The sequence below is a fragment of the Zootoca vivipara genome, chromosome 2 (genome assembly GCF_963506605.1).
Source record: "Zootoca vivipara chromosome 2, rZooViv1.1, whole genome shotgun sequence".
Lineage (NCBI taxonomy): Eukaryota > Metazoa > Chordata > Lepidosauria > Squamata > Lacertidae > Zootoca > Zootoca vivipara.
In genome coordinates, this window is record NC_083277.1 from 98,551,476 (window position 1) to 98,576,322 (window position 24,847).

The window sequence follows — 24,847 nt, forward strand, 5'->3', positions numbered from 1 at the left end:
GGGGTTGGCGTAGGGTGTGATTATTCATTGGGCTTTGCTTCTTTTAAGCTTGATTGGGTGGTCCAATACGGACTCTTCACCTGAAAAACCTGAGTTGCCACGCTCCCAAACTGGCTGTTTGCCAATGTTTCCTCATACTCATCCGAATTGCCTAGTACAGGGGTCAGCAAACTTTTTCAGCAGGGGGCCAGTCCACTGTCCCTCAGACCTTGTGGGGGGACGGACTATATTTTGAAAAAATATATGAATGAATTCCTATGCCCCACAAATAACCCAGAGATGCATTTTAAATAAAAAGACACATTCTACTCATGTAAAAACATGCTGATTCCCGGACCGTCCGCGGGCCGGATTTAGAAGGCGATTGGGCCGTATCCGGCCCCCGGGCCTTAGTTTGGGAACCCCTGGCCTAGTAGATTCTGGGCCATCAAATAATGTGGACATCTATATGGAAACTAGGGCTCTGTGGGCCAAGTCACGATGGACTCAGGTCTACAGCAGGCTGACAGCATTGTTTGCAGAATTGCAAGCCACTGTGGCGCTGTGGTTTAAACCACTGTGCTGCTTGGGCTTGCCGATCGGAAGGTCGGCAGTTCGAATCCCCGCGACGGGGGGAGCTCCCGTTGCTTGGTCCCAGCACCTGCCAACCTAGCAGTTCGAAAGCACACCAGTGCAAGTAGATAAATTGGTACCGCTCCGACAGGAAGGTAAACGCCGTTTCCGTGCGCTGCTCTGGCTTCGCCAGAAGCGGCTTAGTCATGCTGGCCATATGACCCGGAAAAACTGTCTGCGGAAGAGGACAAACACTGGCTCCCTTGGCCTGTAAAGTGAGATGAGCACCACAACCTCAAAGTCATTCGCGACTGGACTTAACTGTCAGGGGTCCCTTTACCTTTACCTTTTATGTGTCTGCTTGGATGCAGCAATACAACACCAGGCTTTCCTTGGTTGCAGCCAGGCGGTGGTAGTGACTTGTAATGTACTTCCCTCCCTCCCTTCTTCTTCTTCTTCCGCATGACTATTTCAAATACAGTACCATCACATCTTACACATGTTTAACTTGCACGATTTCAACCAGGTACAGTTGAAGGCAGGCTGGTTGAAAGTGCGCAAGTTAAATCCAAGCAAGGTGGAGAGCTTAAAAGCTCTTTTTGCCCAAGCAGATCCAGCGTGAAAAAAAGCTCTCTGCTTTGCTTGATGGGCAAAGCAAAACAAAGCAACACTTAGTTTTGTTTTGAGTCCATAGGCTCTAGCAGATCTGGGGATTCTTTCTTTCTTTTTGTATATAATTTTTATTAAATTTACTGTTTTACAATGTGAAATACTAATTTTACATCCTTAAGATATCAATAACTTCCCTTCTTCTCTTTCCATGGTTCATTTTACATATCATAAATCCCTGCATATTTTACAAAAACTATGCCATTCTGTATTCCATTACTGCACCCATCAAAACTTATTTACACTGTTGAATTTATCTTGATGCTGCCAGCATTTTCAGCTGTACACAATCCTTTCCCAAATATTCAATAAACATTTTTCCAGTCTTCTTTAAACGTATGGTCTTCTTGTCCTCTTATTTTACGTGTTAAGTCTGCAAGTTGCGCATATTCTGTCAACTTAAGTTCCCATTCTTCTTTCGTTGGGACCTTGTTTGTTTTATATTTTTCGGCTAATGAAACACGGGTCGCAGTAGTAGCATACATAAACAACCTTTTTTTTTTTTACACCTGGGAATTTCAGTCTGAATTATCCCAAATAGAAAGGACTCTGGGTTTTTTTTGGGGGGGGGGAAGTACTTTTAAACATTTTTTTCAATTCATTATGGATCATTTCCCAATACTCTTTTACCCTTTTGAACTGAGGGTTCTTCCTCTCTCCTGCTCACCCACTAGCTGTGGGCGGCTCCAGGAGTTTGAGGAGACACAATTTTCATGCATACGAGAAACCCTTGGAACTGAACGCCCATGTGAGATGCAATCATACTGTACCCTGGGAAAACATGCTGCTCAGGACGTAACAATAAACATGTCTTCCTACAAGTCAAATGCCAGAAAATATAGTGATTCATGCTTAAACAAGCTGAGTTTGGGTTGCAGGTGTTCTGACTCTCATAACACTCCTCCTGTCTTATTGTAAGCCTGCGGTATAAAGGTCTATTTCATCCCACAGGACTAATCCAGCCTTCAAAAAGTTTTGGGAGGAGGAAGGGATATTTATCTTGTCACCTTGGTTGATAGTCTCTCTCTAACAGACTGGCACCAGTTACAGGTAGGTAGCCGTGTTGGTCTGCCGTAGTTGAAACAAAATATTTTTTCCCCCTTCCAGTAGCACCTTAGAGACCAACCAAGTTTGTCATTGGTAGGAGCTTTCGTGTGCATGCTCACATTGGTCTCTAAGGTGCTACTGGAAAGGATTTTTTTAAACTGGCACCAGCACACCACTGTTTTGCAATCAGATGCTCCGAAGTTAAGAAACAACTATGGCAAAAAAACCAAAGCAAAACCCTGGAATTTCTACACCATGTTATGTTTATCTGCCCTATGTACAGCTCGGCTCGTGCTAGTATACTAAACTCCATAATCCAGCCTATGGCTGACAAACCAGTTGACCTACAGCTTGCCTGGGTTCTTCAAGATGTTGGACCCTTATATTACTCTACAGGTTGCTAAATTCCTAACAGCCGTCCTCTCGTATAGGAGACGGAATGGAATGTTAGCTGATTATTGATAGTTATAAGAATTTTTTAAATGACATCAGATATTGATTTTAGCTTAGTGCCTAAATTTTTAATCTTAATCTTAAACCTTTAAGATATGTTTTTTGAATTGTTAATATTTGTCCTTGTGAGCTGTGAATTGTGTTATATTATTTGTGGTTTGTACGAGTCCGCTGTTTTATTTGATTTGTTTTGTTTTGTTGTGTTTTATGATGGGCGTAAAGCCGAATAAACATCTTTGTTGTTGAAAGGTGAGTGTTCTTTGTGCAACTTCCGGCATGCCAAGGGCTCCAGGTAGTCTTGCTGTCCCAGGGAGGCTCGGCCAACCGCCCAGGGAGTCCCACAGTGCCCAACAGGCATCAATTCACAATCTTAAGTGGTTTCCTTGGTAACAGCTGTTACTAGTTTTCCACCAATCAATGGCAAGCGGGGCTGGGAGAGTCAGTGTCCTACATAAAGAGTCAGACACATTAGCACGCTCAGAGTCGAGGGCTTATTCCCTCTGCGGACACGCTTCAGGAAGCAGCTATGGCTAAAGGGATAGGGGTCCAGCAGGCCACACCGAGGCGATGGACCTGCTCCTTCGCCGCTCTGTCACTGCTGTGCCTGGCTGTCCAAGCAGGTAAGGAGGAAGGGCTGCTGGGAAAGAGCTTTGCTAGGTGAGCAGGCTGGGCTGAGGTGGCAGGAGGAACTGGGGTTTATTCATTCATTTTACACCGCACAGAGATTGGCTCAGAGCCACAGAAAGCGGGGCATGTTGCAGAACTTTAGCACCAGTGAAGACACTTTTATGGGGCACTTTAACCAAGCTGTATTGCCAACGTATTCTTTATTGGACCCGATGAGAATTGAGCAGCAGGGAATTTAATGCTCTGGCCACCCCCTGGCTTTAACAACCCAGGGTTGAGACAGGGTTCCAGAGCAAATTATTCCATTCTGCTGAACTCCAGGTACGTGAATGGTTTCCCCAAGGTTATACAAGGTGTTTGGCTGGGGAATAGAATAGATGCCAGGTTTCCCAAGTCATGGGCTTATTCTCCAGTTCTTAGACCACCCTGCAAGACCTAACGGGTCTTGCTTAAGCCTGCATATATTGAACAGTCTGCGCCCAGCCAGCGCTCAATGAAACCTTGACCTTGAAGATTCGGCCTGTCCGGTTCTCTCCTCTACAACACCCATTGGCAGCGAATCCTGAGTTATAGAAAAACTGGACTGCATGCTAAAGAGGAATTTATACCCAGCCGCACTCTCACCGAAAGCCGCTTGGATCGTAATTGTAACGGAAAAGAAGGATATATGTTAACAGCAGTAACTTCCAGCATCTTTTCGATGCTGGATGTCAAACTGACCCTTCAAGGCGGGAGGCTGTGTCTCTCTCATTTCCAATCCTCTGTTCAGCTTGGTTTAACTGTGCTGCTTGTGTTTCTGGAAGAAGCTAATCCGCCGGATAAGACATGGATTTAAAAAGATATTATATGGGGGCCAGTTTCACCGCAGGCATAAGGAGCGACTGGGCAGATGCAAAGGAGTTAAAGGAAAAGTTGGGGTTGCATACACCCCACCCCCAACTCTGTACCCTGTGCTGAACAGGATTGTGGCACAAGAGGCAGATTCATTCTGGAACTTAGTATGTCAGCTGCCCCTAATTCATGGGCACACTGTGCCCCTCTTTCGGAGGGAGCACTAGTGGGAGCTAAATCTCACCATTGTGCTCGGGTGAATTTATAAATTCTGAACGTTATTAGAGATCACGGTGTGTTACTTTTGACCAACCAGATGGATGGGTTCTAATGGAGTTTTTTGGGTGGGGAAATGTGTGAAGTCAGTTTTGCATCCCCCAACGGAAGTGATTTCCTCATTAACATGCTGCGATCCTTTCAACTGCTTAAATGCAAAATAAACGTGCCAGTTTCCCTCTCTCAAGTACTGGAAGTTTTCTCCAAAACAGAAAATCAAAAATGGATGTGGGAGACCACACACAGAAAGACAATCTCAAGTTTAAAGCGGTGGGGAGGGAGGTGTTTCAGCTGCGGGTCTGCCTCCCTCCGGAGCAAAGGGTCACAAACACTTTCCTTTGTCAAGAGGCTTCGACAAAAGCGATGTTTTCATAGCAATAGCCGAGCTGGGTGCTTTCCCTTTAAGCTGCTCTTCCCCATCCCGCTGGTGTCTTTGTCCCGAGAGAGAGAGCTAGAGATTCTTTTGCCATTGAATTTTAACCTTTTTCATCCCTGCCCAAGTTGGACTGGGCAGCAGGAGACGCAAGCCAGGATGCGGAGAGTGTGAACAAGCTAAGCTTTCTTTCCCCAGGGAGACCAAAAAAGTGTAACTTGGCTCAGCGTGAGAATTTAATTCATCCAGCGGCAGCGGTTTCATTGAGTTAATGACGGCTGTGAAACTGCTGGCTGGGCTCCAGCTCCCATGAGTAGTAAAGTGAAAACTCTCCGACATCCGCAAGAGCTGGCTGGGATTAGTCAAAGCTCCGAGGCGAAGGGTGACTTTAATTACCACCTTCGGTATTAGGGAATCAGGCAGTCAAGGGCTGCTGACCTTAATTATTCTGTTGCAAACCTTGGGAGATTTCTAGAAGCTAGAAATTATGAAACATACGCTAAAACCTTGGAAACCCCGTCCTTCCATTTCCTTTTTTTTAAAATGATTTTTAAAATTTTATTTTATAACAATACCAAATCAATAGCCACATTTAGAGATTTCTCTGAATCTCCAGACTTCCCTCCAACCCCTCTATTGGTCTTATTGTCAACATTTTCAACTGCATATTATTTCCTTATCCATATTTTGTATGCGTCCATATTGCCCATAGCGATTGTTACATTACAAGTGTTATTAAAAACCCTGCTAATGTTTTCATGTTTCAATGCTTGCAGTGGTCTCCTAAATAATTATATTTTTTCCCATTCTTCCTTAAAGTTTTTGTCTTCTTGGTTCCTGAGTTTTTCGGTCAGTTTTGCCATTTTGGCGTGGTCCTTTTTAAAAAACATACAGTAGTTCATTCTTATGTTTGTAAATATTTGATGCAGTCTATCAAAGACTAAGAATATGTAGGCTATAGCAAGTGCCAACAAGCTGCTTTCACACACACACACACACACACACACACACACAGAGTTCACACCAGAACCCCGGCTTCACTTCTCGTAAGATCCCCTTACCTTGGGGGGGGGGGGTTGCCTCCAATATTCCAGAGAGGTTTTCAGGTTCCAGGAGACACTTATTAATTACTTCAATGAAAATACACCATAATAAATAAATAAATAAATAAATAAATAAATAAATAAATAATAAATAAATAAAATGAATCTAAATAAATAAATAATTTATTATTTGTATCCCGCCCATCCAGCTGGGTTTCCCCAGCCACTGTGGGCGGCTTCCAACAAAGATTAAAATACATTAAAATGTCACACATTTGAAACTTCCCTAAACAGGGCTGCCTTCAGATGTTTTCTAAATGTCAGGTAGTTGTTTATCTCTTTGACATCTGATCATGGGCGTACCCAGGATCAAAACTAGGGGGGGGCAAGGGGAGGGCCCAAGGCACGGAAGGGGAGGGGCCACAAAGTGGGCGGGAACAGCGAACTCGCGCTCCGCCGGGCTGTGCCCCTCCCTAGAAGCAGGGCTGGTGGGCGGAGGCGGAGCCCAGCCCAGCGGAGCGCGAGTTCGGCGTTCCCGCCCACCGCGCCGCGCTCCCTGGTTCCCCGCCGCGCTTGGCCTTGCCTGAGGGCGCGCCGGGGAGCTGGAGGGAGGGTGCGGCGCGGTGCGGCGGGAATGGCGAACTCGCGCTCCGCCGGGCTGTGCTCCGCCTCTGCCCACCAGCCCTGCTTCTAGAGTAGGGCAGCTGCCCTAACTTGCCGCATGGTGGGTACGCCCTTGCATCTGATGGGAGGGCGTTCCACAGGGCGGGCACTACTACCGAGAAGTCCCTCTGCCTGGTTCACTGTAGCTTTGCTTCTCGCAGTGAGGGAACCGCCAGAAGGCCCTCGGCGCTGGATCTCAGTGTCTGGGCAGAACCAGCTGATCATTCTGGGCTACTAGCTTTTCAGAAGTACAGAAGCATAGCATGTATGATACTCCCTATTTTTTTTCTCCTGCAGCAGCCCATGCAGCTAGCTCACTGTCAAATATTTCACATTATGGCTTCATCCTAGGAGCTGCTAAGATTGCAACTAGGCTTAGGAAGGCTGTGCCATTTATTCTTTTCTGATGTGCTCCCCTGCTTAATAAATGTCAATAATATTTTTTAAAATAAATTTTATTTTTGCATTTTCTATTTTACTTTAACAAATGAATTAAATACATAAACGTATAATCCCTTCTGTCTCCCCCCCCCCATGGTGGATCTTAATGTACTGATTTTCCCCTCTGCATCTCTATCATAACTCTATCTTTATAAATCCTTTGTCAATCCAAAGTTCAAATTTTGACTACATGTTTTCTGTCAATCCTACCAATGTATGCAGTTGTTTACAACAGCTTTTCAAATAAATTATAAACTTTCCCTATTCTTTATTAAAGATCTCCTCTTCCTGATTTCTAATTCTTCCTGTAAGTTTTGCCAGCTCGGCATAGTGCATCAATTTTGTCTGCCACTCTTCTTTGGTCAGAGTTGTACCAGCTTTCCATTTCTGAGCTAAGAGAGTCTGTGCAGCCGTGGTCGCGTACATAAATAGTTTTGTCTGGTCCTTCAGGATCTCTGGTCCTATAATACCTAAAAGAAATGCTTCTGGTTTCTTAGGAAAAGTTATTTTCAACAATTTTTTTTTCAATTCTTTATATATCATTTCCCAGAAGCCTTTTTTTCATGTTACATGACCACCACATATGATAAAAAGTACCCTCTTTTTCTTTACATTAATGTTAATAATAAAAAGGTAAAGGGACCCCTGACCATTAGGTCCAGTCAGGGCCGGCTCTAGGTAGACCCCTGGTGGCGCAGGGCACCACGGCGCCGGCCCACGAGGAGGGCGCCGCAAGCTGTGCCCACCCGGTCCGCCGTTTCGACAACCGCGCTGTGCCTGCCCGCCCGCTGCGGCGCCGTGCTGCGCGCAGCGCCCGCCTGCCCGCCCACCGCGATGGGAAATGGGGCGGGGGGGGCGGAGGGATCCATCGCTCCATGGCACCAGAGGCGCTTAAGACGGCCCTGGGTCCAGTCGTGACCGACTCTGGGGTTGTGCGCTCATCTCGCATTATTGGCCGAGGGAGCCGTCGTATAGCCTCCAGGTCATGTGGCCAGCATGACAAAGCCACTTCTGGCGAACCAGAGCAGCACACGGAAACGCCGTTTACCTTCCCGCTGTAGCGGTTCCTATTTATCTACTTGCATTTTGACGTGCTTTCGAACTGCTAAGTTGGCAGGAGCTGGGACCGAGCAACGGGAGCTCACCCCGTCACAGGGATTCGAACCGCTGACCTTCTGATCAGCAAGCCCTAGGCCCAGTGGTTTAACCCACAGCGCCACCTGGCACAGCATATCACTGATCCAGCCTTTGTGATCCCAGTTTTAAAATAAGGTCACGACTAGAACAGCAGCCTACTGAGACTGACTCTTCTACTCACCCAGGGCAGAACATCGATCACTGGCTGCAACTAAAGTGGATTCATATTTGCCCAATACTATGGAGCTTTAGGTAGTTCAGAGAACCCAGAAAATTTATCAAGTGTATCTTCACAAAAGGCTAAGTTGTCTGACATGAAGTTTGAAAGCTGCAGTTTGGGGAGAAGGATCCTCTCCTGCTGTCAGACGTTTTGGATCCAATGACCACTTTTCTTTCAAAATTCCCTAAGCTTTGAAAATCTGAATAGGTGAGCTACACCAATTGCATAGGAAATCTCTGGATTTAGGGAGCAGAAAGGGTGAGACAGCTGTAGTCAGAGGGAAATGTCGCAATGACAGGGGGCGTTAAAGGAAGCACAAGGGGGTCCACAATCTACATTAAGCTGAAGTACAGACAGGCCCTAACCTAGGTCTGTTACTTTCAATGGGTCTACCATGAGTAAAACCTAGTTGGATCCAACCTTATTGGATAGTGTTAAGGGGAGTTGGAGTCCTAGAACATCTAGAGGGCCACAAAATCCTCATCCTGGCCCTAAACCAGTTCTTGGTTTGGAAAAAAAATTAGTAGAATTAATTGAAAATAGAAAAAAAAGCTTCTGATCTCCTCTTTGTGGCTTTGCTGAAAGAAAGGGGGAGCCCGAGGCCAGCCTTAGCTCAATCCCACAGCTAGTTAGTAAAATTTATTTGTTAGAAACTATTGGTTATTGCATTCCCATTGCGCAAAGTGTTAGGACCAAACCAAGAGAATCACAAAGGGAAAATGGGATTTCAGGAATGCTCCTCAAAATGAGCTATCCCAGATTAGCACCACCTTCCAAGCAGGCTGAGACACTACCTGCCTGCAGACTGTCTAGCCAGAGTGGCGCATGCTCTAGTTTTCTCCCGCTTGGACTACTGCAACACACTCTACGTGGGGCTACCTTTGAAGGTGACCTGGAAACTACAATTAATCCAGAATGCAGCAGCTGGACTGGTGACTGGGATTGGCCACCGAGACCATATAATACCAGTCCTGAAAGACCTACATTGGCTCCCAGTATGTTTCAGAGCACAATTCAAAATGTTGGTGCTGACCTTTAAATCCCTAAACGGCCTCAGCCCAGTATTCCTGAAGGAGCATATCCACCTGCATCGTTCAGCCCGGACACTGAGTCCAGCGCCGAGGGCCTTCTGGCGGTTCCCTCGTTGCGTGAAGTGAGGTTACAGGAAACCAGACAGAGGGCCTTCCCGGTAGTGGCACCCGCCCTGTGGAAGGCCCTCCCATCAGATGTCAAGGAAATAAACAACTATCCAACATTTAGAAGACACCTGAAGGCAGCCCTATTTAGGGAAGTTTTTAATGTTTGAAGTTTTATTCTGTTTTTAATGTTCTGTTGAGCCGCCCAGATAGGCAGGGTAGAAATAATAAATTACTACTACTACTACTACTGAAGGGATGTGGGTGGCACTGTGGGCTAAACCACAGAGCCTAGGGTTTGCTGATCAGAAGGTCCGCAGTTCGAATCCCTGCAACGGGGTGAGCTTCTGTTGCTCGGTCCCAGCTCCTGCCAACCTAGCAGTTCAAAAGCACGTCAAAGTGCAAGTAGATAAATAGGTACCGCTTCAGCGGGAAGGTAAACGGCATTTCCGTGCGCTGCTCTGGTTCTCCAGAAGCGGATTTGTCATGCTGGCCACATGACCTGGAAGCTGTACGACGGCTCCCTTGGCCAGTAAAGCAAGATGAGCGCCGCAACCCCAGAGTCGGTCATGTCTGGACCTAATGGTCAGGCGTCCCTTTACCCTTTACTACTACTACTACTACTACTACTACTACTACACACCAGAGGCAAGGGGCCTACTCTCAAATGGCCCAGTGGTTTCCTATCCAGCCTTCCCTTACATACTAATCAAACAATTGGGGGCTTCCCCCTTGAATTTCATTCCACTCCCATTTTCCCAGTCCTGAAATCTCGCCTCTTGCTCATTGATTTTGTTTCACACTCTCTGCAGTCCAGAAGGCGGACCTCACTGGGGATTCCACAGTGGCCACCATCAACCACTCCCTCTCATTGCTGCAGCGGCTGCAAGAGCTCCTGCAGAACGGCAATGCCAGCGATACCACCCTGCGGGTGCACACTGCAGGCTCGGACGAAATCAAAGTCTTCCACACCCACCAGTTGATGCTCAGCTTGCAAAGCGAGATCTTCGAGAGCCTCCTGCACAACCAGACCATGATCTCTCTGCACGAGCCGCCTGACAGTGCAGCCCTTTTCGAAAAGTTCATCAGGTAAGAGGCTGAGCTCACTGACCTCATCCGGATGGCCCTAAAAGAAGGAGTGAGTGGGTTCCCTTCCTCAGTCCTGTTGGTTCTCAGCTGGAGGAGCTGTAGTTGCCTTCTGCTCTCCTTCCACCTCTCTCCTAAGAACCTGGCTGAACCTTTTTATGCAGTCCTGGGATGCAATATTGCAGGGTAGCCAACATTATATTGCTGGACTACAACTCCCATCCTCTTGGACCATTGGCCATGCTGGCCGAGTCTGATAGGAGATGGAATCTAACATCTACGTTGGCAGCCCCTGCACTTTTGCTTATAATAAGACAACTGGAAACACAGCTTGCTGGGAAATGTATTCTAAGAGGACAGGAAATGGAATAGAAAATTCAGTAAAGACTACTGAAATGTAACCTGTCCTTCAGTTCTGTGGCATAGTGTGTGTGTCCAATTTGCCAAGCTGGGAGAAACCAGAATGGGGCTTTTGTGGCTGAGAGCAAAGGGAGAGAGGCTGGACTCCCAAGATCGAAAAGAGACAGAAATGTTGGAGATGTGTGATCTCTGTACCCTCCAACATTTCTCCGATGAAAATAGGGATGCCCTATTCAATAATAATACAGTCAAACCTTTAACGTAATCCATTCTGGAAGACCATTTGACTTCCGAAATGTTCGGCAAAGTCACCGGAGGAAAAAGAAAAAAATTCCCCAGAAGCCGTTTGACTTCTGAAAAACATTCGAAAACAGAAGCATTCGCTTCTGGGAGCTGAAATGTTAGAAAACGGAGCCATTCGAGAACCGAGGTTTGACTGTAATAATAATAATTTCATTATTTATACCCCACCCAAGTTAATTAAAAACCAGCTTGGTGGTGGTCTCATGCAATGCCAAGAAGTTTGTATACTACCCATCTCAGTAGCTAACACAGTCTATTAAAAATAAAAATCATGAAAACCGTTGAGAGAAGAAATGTCACCAATATCACCAATATGAATGATGCTTGTGTCCCTTCTCTAGATATCTGTACTGTGGTGAGATCTCCATCCTCCTCCACCAAGCCATACCGCTTCACCGACTAGCCAGCAAATATCGCATCTCTAGCTTGCAGAGAGGGGTAGCCGAATACATGAAAAGCCATCTGGCCAGTGAGTCGAACCAGGGCCACGTGGTGGGCTGGTACCACTACGCAGTGAGGATTGGCGACGAGGCTTTGCAGGAGAGCTGCCTCCAGTTCCTGGCCTGGAACCTCTCGGCTGTGATGAGCAGCGCCGAGTGGGCCTCGGTGAGTGTCGATCTCTTGCTGCTGTTGCTGGAACGATCCGACCTGGTTCTGCAGAGCGAGTTGGAGCTGTACACAGCCGTCGAGGAGTGGGTGGCCACGCACCAGCCTGAGGACTATGTCGTGGAGAAGATGCTGAGGTCCCTGCGTTACCCTATGATCTCCCCCAGCCACCTTTTCCACTTGCAGAAGCAGTCTCTCGTGATGGTGAAGCACTACCACGCGGTGCAAGACCTGCTCTTCCAAGCCTTCCAGTTCCACTCGGCCTCCCCGATCCACTTTGCCAAATACTTCGACGTCAACTGCAGCATGTTCCTGCCCCGGAACTACCTCTCCACCTCCTGGGGTTCTCAGTGGGTGATTAACAACCCGGCCAGGGATGACCGCAGCACCAGTTTCCAGACTCAGCTGGGGCCCAGCAACCACGACTCTGCCAAGCGCGTGACTTGGAACGTTCTGTTCTCCCCACGTTGGCTCCCGGTCAGCTTGCGCCCCGTTTACTCAGACTCTGTCTCGGGGGCCATCCAGTCGATCAAGATCGAGGACGGCCGCCCCCGCCTGGTTATCACTCCGGCCACGACTAGCTCCGACTTTGCCGGAGTCAGTTTCCAAAAAACCATCCTGGTTGGCATGAAGCAGCAGGGCAAAGTCTTTGTCAAACATGCCTACAGCTTCCACCAGAGCACAGACGAGGTGGCCGATTTCCTGGTGCATGCCGACTTACAGAAGCGCACCTCCGAATACCTCATCGACAACTCTCTGCACCTGCATATCATCATCAAGCCTGTCTACCATTCGCTGATCAAAATCAAGAAGTAGAAGTAGTAGAAGAAGAAGAACCACAAGACAAGGCAGGGGACGAGAATGACTGGATTGTACTGAAGAACAGCAACGAATCCAGTACAAAACTGGCTGGCACAGGCGATGCATCTTGTAATCTATGCATGTAATCGGGGCATGTGGGCCCTGGGTGCTTCTTGCATGAAAACAACTTCTGCAGCTGCAAACCTGGGGACTTTTTAAAAAGATGGGAAATTAAAACATGTACGGTCTTGGGGTGGGGAATTCCCTTATCTCTGTTTTCAGATGCTTATATTTAGCTCTCTTCTTCCATCTTTGAAGGCTGCAATCCTACATATGCTCACCTGGGAGCCAGTTGCACTGAACTTAATGACTTACTTCTGAGTAGATGTGAATAGGATTGCACTCTTAAGGAACTCAGGTAGAACTGGAGGATCTCAGTGGTGCTTTTGATTAGATCGTTCTCCAAGACACCCCCTTAGCAAGAGCTTTGATTTCCTAACTTGTTTAGAATCCGCCTTCATGTCTTGCCCATGAAGTGGTGATCCCGTGGAATTGTTGTAGTTTGAGATATATAGACAAACAACAACAACAACCCAGCAGTACACTGGTAGGTAAAAAGTCCTTGTTGTTGTTTAGTCGTTTAGTCGTGTCCGACTCTTCGTGACCCCATGGAAAAAAGTCCTTAGAATACTGTAATATTCATATGGGTTTCTTCTAGTCACCCTTATTTGTTGATCCATCCAGCCTCTCACTATTCCCTCTACTAGACTTGATACCAGATGAACGAGTTTGGTTCTTTGAATTTCAGCTGCAAACAGACAACAGTTTTAAGCGTTAAAAGTGGCACCATGGTCTTTGGTTCATATATACAGGGTAGATTATACATCCATACCCTTATTTTGTCTCAGTCCAAACCAGAGACACGTGAATCCCATCTCCTGCTGCTTTTGACTGGATATCCTAGCCATAGAGTGGGTTTTTGCTGTCTCGCTGGTCAGGTAGGAAAGTTCAGCCTACTTTCTGAGTCCCTGATTAGTGAATTAAATACATACAAACAAACTGACCAGACCCCATCATACTTCCTTCTCTCCATTTCAATCTCTGCCTCCTGGCCCTTTGTCACATGATTTTTTCCCAAGGTAGGCAGATTCCGGTATACCATCCCAAAATAATAGCATCTTCACCTTTAAGAAGAAAAACAACAACAACAACAACAACAACAACAACAACAAAGGCTTTCCTGTTGGTTTTCTAAACTTTCTGTAATAAGTGTAATTATTTGTTTGTAAAATAAACGGGGCAAAAGCTGGTTTAGAACTGGAGGGGTTGGGTTGCAGAGTACAGGCTAGGTGGAAAAATGGTGCTTGCGCTCTCTCTGCAGGTAATGTCAACAGCCTTTTGAATAGATCATCAGTTACATAGATTTCTAAATAAAAATCAGGAAATGTATTGTTGGGGATGACTGTGTGGTGTTATTTTTGAGGTGAAAATGGTTTTTGACCAGTGTTCTGCTCAAAGAAGGAGTCTTCATTGTCTTCTGTTCAATCTTCCCATTCATGTCTTAGCCTGCAATCCTCTCTCCCCTTTCTCCAGTATCTTGTTGTAAAACTGCCCTGTGATCCTTGGATGAAGGGCCGTATAGAAAATTTAATAATAATAATAATAATAATAATAATAATAATAATAATAATAATAATAATAATTCAGTTTTCAGCTAATCTGCATGGCTTCCAAGCCTTCCACACCCCTCAAACTCTTGACGGCCTGAAAATTCTTTTGATGCACACAAGGGAAGTCAAGGCCCCAGTCCCCCATGCTTCCTTCCTCTCCCAGGGAATGCATGCAGGTTCTGGGCCTTTTCAATTGGTTAGAGCATGGTGCTGATAACGCCAAGGTTGCAGGTTCGATCCCTGTGTGGGTCAGCTGCATATTCCTGCATTGCAGGGGGTTGGACTAAGTGACCCTGAAGGTCCCTTCCAACTCTACGATTCTGTTCTATGGTGGCTTGGTCACCATGTCAAGGTGGTGTCACCAGTCACCGGGGGGTGTTGACAGGGCCGTCTTAAGCATATCCGGTGCCGTGGTGCAAAGATCCCTCCGGCGCCCCCCCCGGCAACTCCAAAACAAGGGAGGGGGCGGTAGAAAATGTCCTCTGCCTCCCCCACCGCCCCAATCCCTGGCATGGTGGTGGAGATCAAGCAGGAAAACATGCAGACATGGGGCACCCGAGAATTCAGCCCGGGAAGGCTGTGCGCCTTTCACCAGGAAGCAGGAGGAGGACAACGACCGGGAGCAGGGCCGTCTTTAGCAGATGCAGAGGCTTGGGAGTCTCTGTGGGGATCGCTCTCCTCCTGTGGAAGCTTGGGAAGGAAGCTGCATATAGTTGGCAGGGCGCAGCTGGCAGGCATGCAGGGAAAGGGGAGGCTGCCGGCAAAGCCGCGCAGCTCCTCCACTCGCTAGGGCACCCCTGAGAGGCTGGTGCCCTGGCGCAATGAACCACTAACACCAATGGGAAAGACGGCTCTGGGTGTTGAAGCGAGAGGTGGCAACAACAGGCAGGTGCTTCCGCCAGGTGGGTACGTGGAAGAATGCTGCTAGATGCTGGTGCTCATTGTCATCATGTACAGCTTCTGTTGATGGTTCCCCGGCAGCTACTGTAGATCCTTTTTTTGGTGCCCACCAAGCCCCGATGGCCAGCAGCGGGCAGCCTGCACTTGCCTCATGGGCATCACAGCAGAGGTAACCAGTGAGCTCCCAGGAACGCTCTGCACATCCCCAGGGGCACCTACTCTAACCCCCGTTGGAGGTTCCTGACATTGCGTGATTGCCCTCTGCTTGCTTAGTCGACGATAGCAGCCTTTTCCTTGTGTCTTATTGACAGTTGATTAGAACACAAGGGGGTGGGGGGAGAACAGGCCAGCACTGAGGAGACCCTCAAGCTTGCTGGTATCCCTTTTCACCTACAAATGTGGCAGGGAGACTGTGCAGGTTCGGCTTTGCAGGTGACCTACACACAGCTCCCTCCTTGCAAATCGGGGATGATGCAAACAGCAAGAGAGGCCGGTGAAAGGTCCCACATGGTGCCGGTGCTGCCGTTTTGAAGGAGGCCCAACAAGACCCCATGGGAGCTGCTGCTGCCGCCGCCCTCATTAGCTGAGCAGCCCTTGCCAGTTTATTAAACCAGTTATGCCGATCAGCCAAAGTTCAAAGCCAACCCTATACTGATCCCTTACCCCCCAAACAATACCATCAATTGGGTCTTTCTTAAAGGAGAGATGGGGGACGCAGGTGGCGCTGTGGGTTAAACCACTGAGCCTAGGGCTTGCCGATCAGAAGGTCGGTGGTTCGAATCCCTGCGACGGGGTGAGCTCCCGTTGCTCGGTCCCAGCTCCTGCCAACCTTGCAGTTCGAAAGCACGTCAAAATGAAAGTAGATAAATAGGTACCGCTCCAAGTGGGAAGGTAAACGGCGTTTCCGTGTGCTGCTCTGATTCGCCAGAAGCGGCTTTGTCATGCTGGCCACATGACCTGGAAGCTGTATGCCGGCTCCCTCGGCCAATAACGCGAGATGAGCGCCGCAACCCCAGAGTCGGTCATGACTGGACCTAATGGTCAGGGGTCCCTTTACCTTTACCTAAAGGAGAGATGCTGCTTTCGAGCATAACCGACCCCAGCCCAAAGCAGAGCTTGAAGACAGCACCAAGCGTGGCAGTCTGGAGATGTTCTGCACCTCTGCATCCAACTGTCGGGTTTTTACAAATCGGAGTCCTCGCCTTATATGCTCTAAGCCTCCCAGAGCGGATGGGGAAATAATAATAAAATAATAATAATAATAATAATAATAATAATAATAATAATAATTCCATAGCAATACATGGAAAGTGTATATAAATCAGTCCTTTATATACCATGCTCCATAATCTCTTAAAGAACTTAGTGATCTCACATTGCTCTGGCCACGTATTTGCCAACCGGAGAAGATTGGAGCAGATGCGTGACAATGTATGTGGATATTATTTGAAATAGTTCTCATTGTATATTGATGCAATTGGGTTTTTCTTTAGACTGCTTCAAGATCTGGCGCAGGTAAGTGGCCGCTAAATGAACTTAATAAGGGTAAGGCTGCCAATGGCCGCTAGCCACAACAAAAGCTATAAGATCAGAGACAGTATGACTAAATGCCAGGGTGCTTCGACATTTAGTATGGAACCCCCATGCTTCATGTTAGTCACTCTATAGAGGCTCCCGCATGATGCTAATAGGCAGCCTTTGTCATCTTGTATTTCCCCCGATTTTCTATCTCTTCACCTCCCTTCTATGGTTTGAAGGCTACCTCAGAGTGTGCTCCAACTGGATCTCTCTCTCTCTCTCTCTCTCTCTCTCTCTCTCTCTCTCTCTCTCTCTCTCTCTCTCTCTCTCTCTCACACACACACACACACACACACACACACACACACACACACAGTGGGCCATTCTACCACCAACTGCCAAATATGAAGGATCCTAACAGGTTTTTCTTAGACGCTGATATTGAAATATAGTCAGATCTTTCTTGGGTTTCAATTCTGAAAAGTTATTTTAATACTAACTATGCAGAATATACCCAAGAGTGCATTCAAACCGATGCAAGTCTGCTGTAAGCCCATGACTGTGGAAGTCTTGGCCTTCAAGACTGCAGCAGACAGCAGGATATGAAGCATGTGTTTGGCAGAAACTGCAACCCAGAGTAGTCAGGGGGGGGGGAACACAGGAGGCTGAAGAGGTCTCTGGAAATGGCTTGGGGTTGGTATTGGATAATGCACGGTTCTATTTTCTTTTCCACGCTACCTTGCCACAGTTCACAGGATATACAAAAGCCAACATTTGTCAACTCCCCTGTACGCATTTTTCAAAACCAGTTGCCAGTTCTCATGAAGAAAGAGTCATAGAGTATCCAACCCAATGGGAGACTGGCCAGAAATTCTGTGTGTGATCTCAAAGACCCATATCATTCCTCCATGTATCCAGCGATGGTTTCTGGTTGGCGAGCAGTCTTGTTGCCCCTTGTTGGAAGACAGCCAAACACACCAGGCGTTTACCATTGCTTCCCACCCGCATGGTCATGACCTGAAGCTGTGTGGCTTCCAAGTGTCACCCCTTCGTGTTCCTACCCCCAGAGGGATCTTCTGGAAAGTTTTAAAAGACCGAAACTTACTGAACTGTACTTGACTATGCAGAAATATAGCAGGCACACAGCACAAACAGCAACCCATCTCCCTATAGGGTCACCCGGTTTGTGTGTTCTCCTCTAGCATAAAGGCACAACATAGCCACAAGCGCTTCCATTTAAAGTAGACACCTGTGCTTGTGGGGGGAGGAGACCTCTGGTTCCTCCCAGTTACTGTACCAGATGGATAGATGCCCATCTAGAAGGATACCTATTTGAGTCTGGGGGATCCAGTCTTGGAGTCTGTAAAGACTTTTGGGGCAAACTGGATCCCTGGCAGGAGCACCCACAACCAATCAGGCGGAGTCTTCCTTTGGGTCATCTTTTCTGCAACAAGCCACCTTCCCACAATGTCTTTGGCCACTTTGCCATCCGACTGAGCGCCAGAGACAGCACCCCGGGGCTTCTCAACCTGCTTGCGTCCCCTCAGTTCTCAGTATCGCCGGTTCCTGCCATCTTTGCCGTGAGGGTTGGTGCCATTAACTGTGATATAGTTCAGCCGTGGGGGGCGCTGGCTGGGCTGGAAGTTTTTCTTGGAGACGCCACCTTGATTGGAGGGGACAGAGAGAGAAGAGGCCTCGGTAGGACCTAAAGGGGAAGAAGAAGAAGAAGGAAGGAAGACGACTCTGATAAAATTTCATTGGCGTTTGCATCATAACTGAACCCTAATCAGTGTTTGCCTGACACAACCAAACCACCCCTCAGTCCCTCATATTTCTTCATGATATAATTACAGTGGTACCTTGGTTTATGAACACAATTGGTTCCGGAAGTCTGTTCATAAACTGAAGCGTTCATAAACTGAAGCGAACTTTCCCATTGAAAGTAAAGGAAAGTGGATTAATCTGTTCCAGACAGTCCATGGAGTACTTAAACTGAAGCGTTCATAAACTGAAGCGAACTTTCCCATTGAAAGTAATGGAAAGTGGATTAATCCGTTCCAGACAGGTCCGCGGAGTACTCAACCTGAAGCGTACTTAACCCGAAGCATGGGTGTAATTGGTTCCGGAAGTCTGTTCATAAACTGAAGCATTCATAAACTGAAGCGAACTTTCCCATTGAAAGTAATGGAAAGTGAATTAATCCGTTCCAGATGGGTCCGCGGCGTTCATAAACCGAAAATTCATGAACCGAGGTGTTCATAAACCAAGGTTCCACTATAATTACCTTTGTGTTGGTCCAATAGCCTTCAGTACAATTCTGTCATCTCTGTAACCTTCAAAACACCTTAAGCATGAAGTGGCATTTATTCCACGTAAGCTATTTTATTCATTCATTCATTCATTCATTCATTATTTTATTTATTAGATTAATATACCACCCTTCAACATAAGATCTCAGGGCGGTTCACAGAATAAAACAAGTAAATAACTAAAACAAAACAGCAAAACAATAGCTGCCCCTTCCTGTGGACACATTTAAAAGGCTGTAGAATATTAATCAGCCTAAAGGCCTGGTTGCAGAGGAACTTTTCTGCCTGGCACCTAAAAATATATAACGAAGGCACTAGGCAAACCTCCCCAGGATGAGGGGTTACGCAAACAGGGAGCCACTACAGAGAAGGCCCTGTTCTCATGTTGACACCCTTTGGACCTCACATGGAGAAGGCACACGAAGAAGGGCCTCAGATGATGACTGCAGAGTCCGGGATGGTTTATATTACTCCAAAGCGAAAATGTGGGATCCTGCATGCGCACTGGAGGACAAGATGTTTCCCTTAAGCTCTGGCACCCAAATTCCTTGCTGTGACCCATGGTTAATTTTACTACAGTGGAGGACGGCTGTTAACAGTAGCAAGTCTGTACTCGCCCTTGCTTAGCCGCCCCTACCTGAGGATGGCTGGGCCTGCAGAAGTCTCACTCTGGACAACTGCACGGCTGCCCTCCCAATTCCCCGGGTGTTGTGAGTCCCTCCGGCGGCCGTTATCTTGTGTTCAGAACTGCTTTCCAGCGGATGACGGCAGGCGACATTGTTCTTTGGACACGGGAGCTGCAGGGGAAAGAGGCAGACACATAGGCTGAGAAGGTGCTTCGTGAATGGGGTGGGGTGGGGATCTCCTTTACCATCCCATAATTTCTTATCAAGGAGCATTTGCAAGGGTGATATGAAGTGGGAGGAGATAAGGTCAGTCTACGTAACTTTAATCCGTGCTATTCATTCTGCAAAAAACAGCTTTCTGGTTGGGAACATGGCCAGGAGCAGGGGGAACTGTGCCCCTTTTAACAGAAGGACTACACTTTTGTGGTGCTTTTGGTTTAGCATTAGAAGGCTGAGTTGAAAACATGCAAATTTGCCATGCACAAAATGGAGATTGGAGACAAGTAAGGGGCCATTTAGCCTGGCTGGGTATTTTTTTTAGATTGCAACCAGGCTGTCGAAAGGTCTCGTGTGAGTCTCTCCCCCCCCTTTTAATTTATACTTTTCAAGTTTGTACATTTCATTAGTTTTACAATCAATTTAACATTTCCAAATTTGACTTCCTTCCCCCACTTTCCGCAGCTCCTTAAAATTATTTTTCAACGTCTTCTGCATATCCAAATTAATTTAACTTGCTCATTTAATGATCCACTGTAAATATGTCCTCTTATAAAACTGCAGGTTATTACAATAATCTTGCTAATGTTTTTTATCTGTTTGCAATTTATCTGTACATATTCAATAAACCGCTTCCATTCTTTTATAAACAGGTTGTTATCTTGATTTCATATTCTTCGGAAAGTTTCGCCATTTCTGCATATTGCATAAGTTTTTGTATCCATTCTTCCTTTACTGGGACTTTTGCTTTTTTCCACTTTGGGGCAAGTAGCATTCTTGCTGCTGTAGTAGCATACATAAATAAATTTCTATAAGGCAATTTAGGTAGTTCTGTCCCTATAATTCCCAAAAGAAAAGCTTCTGGTTTTTTTGTTTTGGTTTTTAAAAAAAATAAAAGTTGTTTTAACATTTTATTCAATTCATCATGTGAGCCTTCCAATCCTGCCTTCCAACTTTAGGAAATATTGAAAGCCTCGCGTGGATTTCATAAGAATGAATATGGTGCTGTGTGGCAGCACGAAAACTTTCCTAGGTAAAGGTGAAGCGACCCCTGACCATTAGGTCCAGTCGTGAGCAACTCTGGGGTTGCGCGCTCATCTCGCTCTATTGGCCGAGGGAGCCGGCGTACAGCTTCCAGGTCATGTGGCCAGCATGACAAAGCCACTTCTGGCAAACCAGAACAGCGCACGGAAACGCCGTTTACCTTCCCGCTTGGAGCGGTACCTATTTATCTACTTGCACTTTGACGTGCTTTCAAACTGCTAGGTTGGCAGGAGCTGGGACCGAGCAACGGGAGCTCACCCCGTTGCAGGAATTCGAACCGCCAACCTTCTGATCAGCAAGCCCTAGGCTCTGTGGTTTAACCTAGGGAAGCTTAAAGGCTGTTTGGAAGATACATAAAAAGAGTAGCAGGAGCTCAGCTTCGGTCAACCGGCAGTGTATTAGTGAAACCCCTCCCAGACCTGATCATGGCAGAAACATAGGAATATGGGGGTTTGTTTTGCCACAGAACTAGCTTTAGATGAGTAGCCAGGAGGCCACCTCTGATCCACCAAAAAACCCTGATTCTCCCAAGTGGTAGTTGTGAGATACTTTGGGGGGGGGGTATTTTATTTCATATGCTGTGGACTTGCGAGAAAGCGAGGGTATTTTGGGAAATGATACACGGCGAGATGAAATTTTTTTTAAAAAAATAAGTATATCAAAAAAAGCATGAAGCATTTCTGTTGGGGATTAGAAGGGCAGAAATTACCCTACCCCCCCCCCCCAAAAATGTTTAAGCTGTTGTTTTGGAACTGTCTGAGCTGACCGGGACACTCCGGGATCGGAGTGAAGTAGCAGTGGAAGAAGATTGGAAGAAATTTAAAAATTATTTAAATAAACGTATAATAGATTAGAATTAGTGGAAGTGAGGGAGATAAAATAGAGGTTGTAGATAATACAATGGTTTGAAGTAAGTATTGATAGAAGTTAAGGACAATTTAATTAAGAAGTAAGATCTAGATAGAATATAAAAGGATAAGATATAAAAGATTAAAGAATTAAGGTATAGTTAAAGTAATAATTAGAATTTATATAAGATTTAGAGTTTACTACGGAGGACATGTAAAGAATCACAGAAGGAGGTGGAATGAGGAAGTCAATAGATTGGAAATAAGGGTTATAGTTAGAATTTTTGTTTTTGCATTTTTGTATTTCTTCTTTCTTTTTATTCTTTTTGTATTCTTGTTTTTTTCTTTTTAATGTTTGGTAATTTTCTTAGTGTGTTTTGTATTTTTGTATGTTTTGCTGTTTGAGAAAATCTTTAATAAATACATTTTTTTTTAAAAAAGTTTAAGTTGTTTATGTATGTAGCAGCAGCAGCAGCTAGGATTCTATACGCGCAGAAATGGGAGAACGATGAAGTTCCGATCAAAGGAGAATGGGTAAGTAAGATAATGGAGGATGCAAAAGCGGTAAAATTAAGAGAATCTCATATTGAGGGTTTTTACGGAAGAATGGATGCCTTTTTCAGACGGTTTAAAGAAATATCACAGTATGATGAACTCGCGAGCAGGATTTGAGCTATGAGCAACAGAAGCAATCAGCTAATAATACTGTGGTTAGGATTTGATAGATACAAGATAGGGCTGGCAGCAGAAGGGGAGCACTGTGGGAAACGGGGCGGGACACCAGCAAAAAAAAAGATGAAAAGGTGAAACTGTGTATATATGTCCAAGATGTTGAAACTTTAAGTAATAAAATATAATTGGGTAGCTGTGAGATGCGGAAGACATACCCTGTGTCCGGTGACCTCAAAGGACCGAGACCTTCGCTTCCTCCTCTTGGCCTCTAGCGATTCTTCCCTCTTCTCAAGCTTCTTGCTTCCCTTTTTGCTGACCCGGAGCCACGGCCCAGGGGAGCGTCGGGGGCCATTCCTTCCCGGTACAGTCTCGCCAGTGCTGCTGGACAAGTTGTCCTCGCTGACGGCGTGCTGCAGGCCAGGGCTGGCTGGCTGGCAGAGGGCTGGGGTCTCTCGGCACAGGGGGTCCTCGCTCTCGCTCAGAGAGTGCAGGGAGAGGCTGCTGTGCTCCTTGGTCGGCTCCAGCAGGTTCCTCCGGTCGTACTCCAGCACCCGGGAGCGGCGCCGGGCAGCCTTCACTGCGATGCTCTTGGTGCCGCTTGCTATCTCTTTGCGCTCTGCCAATGGAGGGTGTGTGTGCCAAAAAAGCATATATATTTTTATTGCACTGCACATTTTCCTCTTTTTTTCATACTTTTTATTAGTTTTCTTACTTGATAAACAAACACTTACAATACAGTAACCAAAATAAGAAAATGACAACAACAACAGAAGAAGAAGAAAAACAAGAAACAAGAAACATACATACAACCATAAATCCGTAAATTCTTACACACGGACTTACGTCACCATATTCTTTATTCCCAATTCCTTTTCTTCTCTGACAGACTTCAGTCCTCCTCAAAGCGGGTCTGTTATGTCTATTTGTTAAACTGCTTCTTTTATCATGTCATCATTTCTACTGTTTTCCACATACTATACTTACAATCCATATTATGGTTTGCGTAAATTAATCAAAACAAATCCAGGTTTTGACTTGGGGGCACTTTTTTCTAAGTAATCTCTATAAATTCGCCATTCCGTTTGGAACTTTTGGTTAGGCCGTCTCCTAATTTTCTCCGTCATTTTTGCCATTTCGAGATATTCAAATAATTTATCCTGCCATTCTTTTTTTGTTGGTACTAATTCACTTTTCCAATTTCTAGCTATTAATATTCTTGCTGCAGTTGTAGCATGTAAGAATTTTCTTTTCTTTTTTTCCATTTGAGATATCTGAATCTAAAATACCCCAAAGGAAAGCTTCTGGTTTCTTTATGAAGATTTGCTTAAACATTTTTTTGCCAACTCCTCATATATAATATGCTCATTTCCCTTGGCCTATATTTCGGGTACCCTTGGCCAGAGTACACAAATGCAAAAACGCAACAAAGAGTTGCCAATCGCACAAAGTGGGAGAGGGGGGAAGGTGAAGGACCCGGCTGCAAACAGGGGTGCCAACTTGAACATGGGCATACCCAACACAGGGCAGGGGGGCAGCTGCCCCCCCTAGAAGCAAAAAAGGGAGAGCACAACACGACAGGCAGAGACGCTGCCAACTGTGCTCTGCCTCAGCCTGCTCGGCTGAAGTGAATTGGCAGCAGCGGCAGCAAAGCTGCCTCTGTCAAGGGAAACCTGGACCTGGGCTAACTTCAGCCCACACTACTTCAAGTCACAGCGAGCACAGCACAGAAAGTGCTGCCCCACAATGCTCTGCAGCACTTCATTTGCATGTATTTGCTGCTCCCTCGTTTTAGTCACCGCTGCCGGTAAAGGAGCGGGCGAGGCAAAAGCAAAAGCGTGCCGCCTCGGCAATGGCTGGAAAATGGCCCCTTTTCCTCTGGGGTGTGTGGACATTGACCATGCCTCCTGGGGGGGGGGTCCTGGCCACGTCATTGCCAGCCAGCCAATCGGGTGGCTGGGGGCGTGGCTGGTGTGCCTGTTGAATAAAAATTCGGGGGCCCCAGGTAAGCCCTGCTCCATCATAAGTTGCAGTGCATGCACACCATGAGCAATGCCCACTAACGGGGGAGGGGCAGGCCCTTTCAAATATTTTACTGGGGGAACCTTGGTCCCTAGGAGTTGGCTTTGATGAGTAGAATTCCTCCAATACAAAGGAGTCGCTGGGCTCCTAAATTTTGAGGAAGCCTCCCCACACCGAGGCTGATACCGTTTACCCCAGCTGCTGCCAGTTTGCAACATAACTAAGAGTAGGGAGAAGGCACAGTGGGAAACCATTTACAGTGGTACCTGGGGTTACAAACACCTCAGGTTACAAACACTTTGGGTTACAGACTCCGCTAACCCAGAAGTAGTACCTCGGGTTAAGAACTTTACCTCAGGATGAGAACAGAGATCGCGAGCCAGCGGCGCGGAGGCAGCAGG

At 46.5% G+C, this 24,847-nt stretch overlaps 2 protein-coding genes across 3 annotated transcripts in view; one reads left to right on the plus strand and one right to left on the minus strand.

The window, feature by feature from the left end:
- The first annotated feature begins 3,216 nt into the window (after positions 1-3,216).
- On the plus strand, positions 3,217-14,188 carry BTBD17 (BTB domain containing 17). Its single transcript, XM_035104101.2, has 3 exons — positions 3,217-3,341; positions 10,281-10,557; positions 11,559-14,188. Exons 1-3 carry the CDS (start codon positions 3,248-3,250, stop codon positions 12,637-12,639), a joined length of 1,452 nt encoding a protein of 483 aa, XP_034959992.2. The 5' UTR covers positions 3,217-3,247; the 3' UTR covers positions 12,640-14,188.
- Positions 14,189-17,180: 2,992 nt separating this feature from the next.
- The window catches only part of KIF19 (kinesin family member 19), a 47,064-nt gene continuing 39,397 nt past the window's right edge, over positions 17,181-24,847 (minus strand). For both annotated transcript variants that reach the window (XM_035104100.2, XM_035104099.2), the window contains exons 18-20: positions 22,643-23,043; positions 19,659-19,818; positions 17,181-18,417 (exon numbers count right to left, since the gene is read on the minus strand). In XM_035104100.2, the coding sequence (XP_034959991.2) occupies positions 18,263-18,417; positions 19,659-19,818; positions 22,643-23,043 (716 nt within the window). In that variant the 3' untranslated portion in view covers positions 17,181-18,262. The remainder of the gene's footprint in view (positions 18,418-19,658; positions 19,819-22,642; positions 23,044-24,847) is intronic.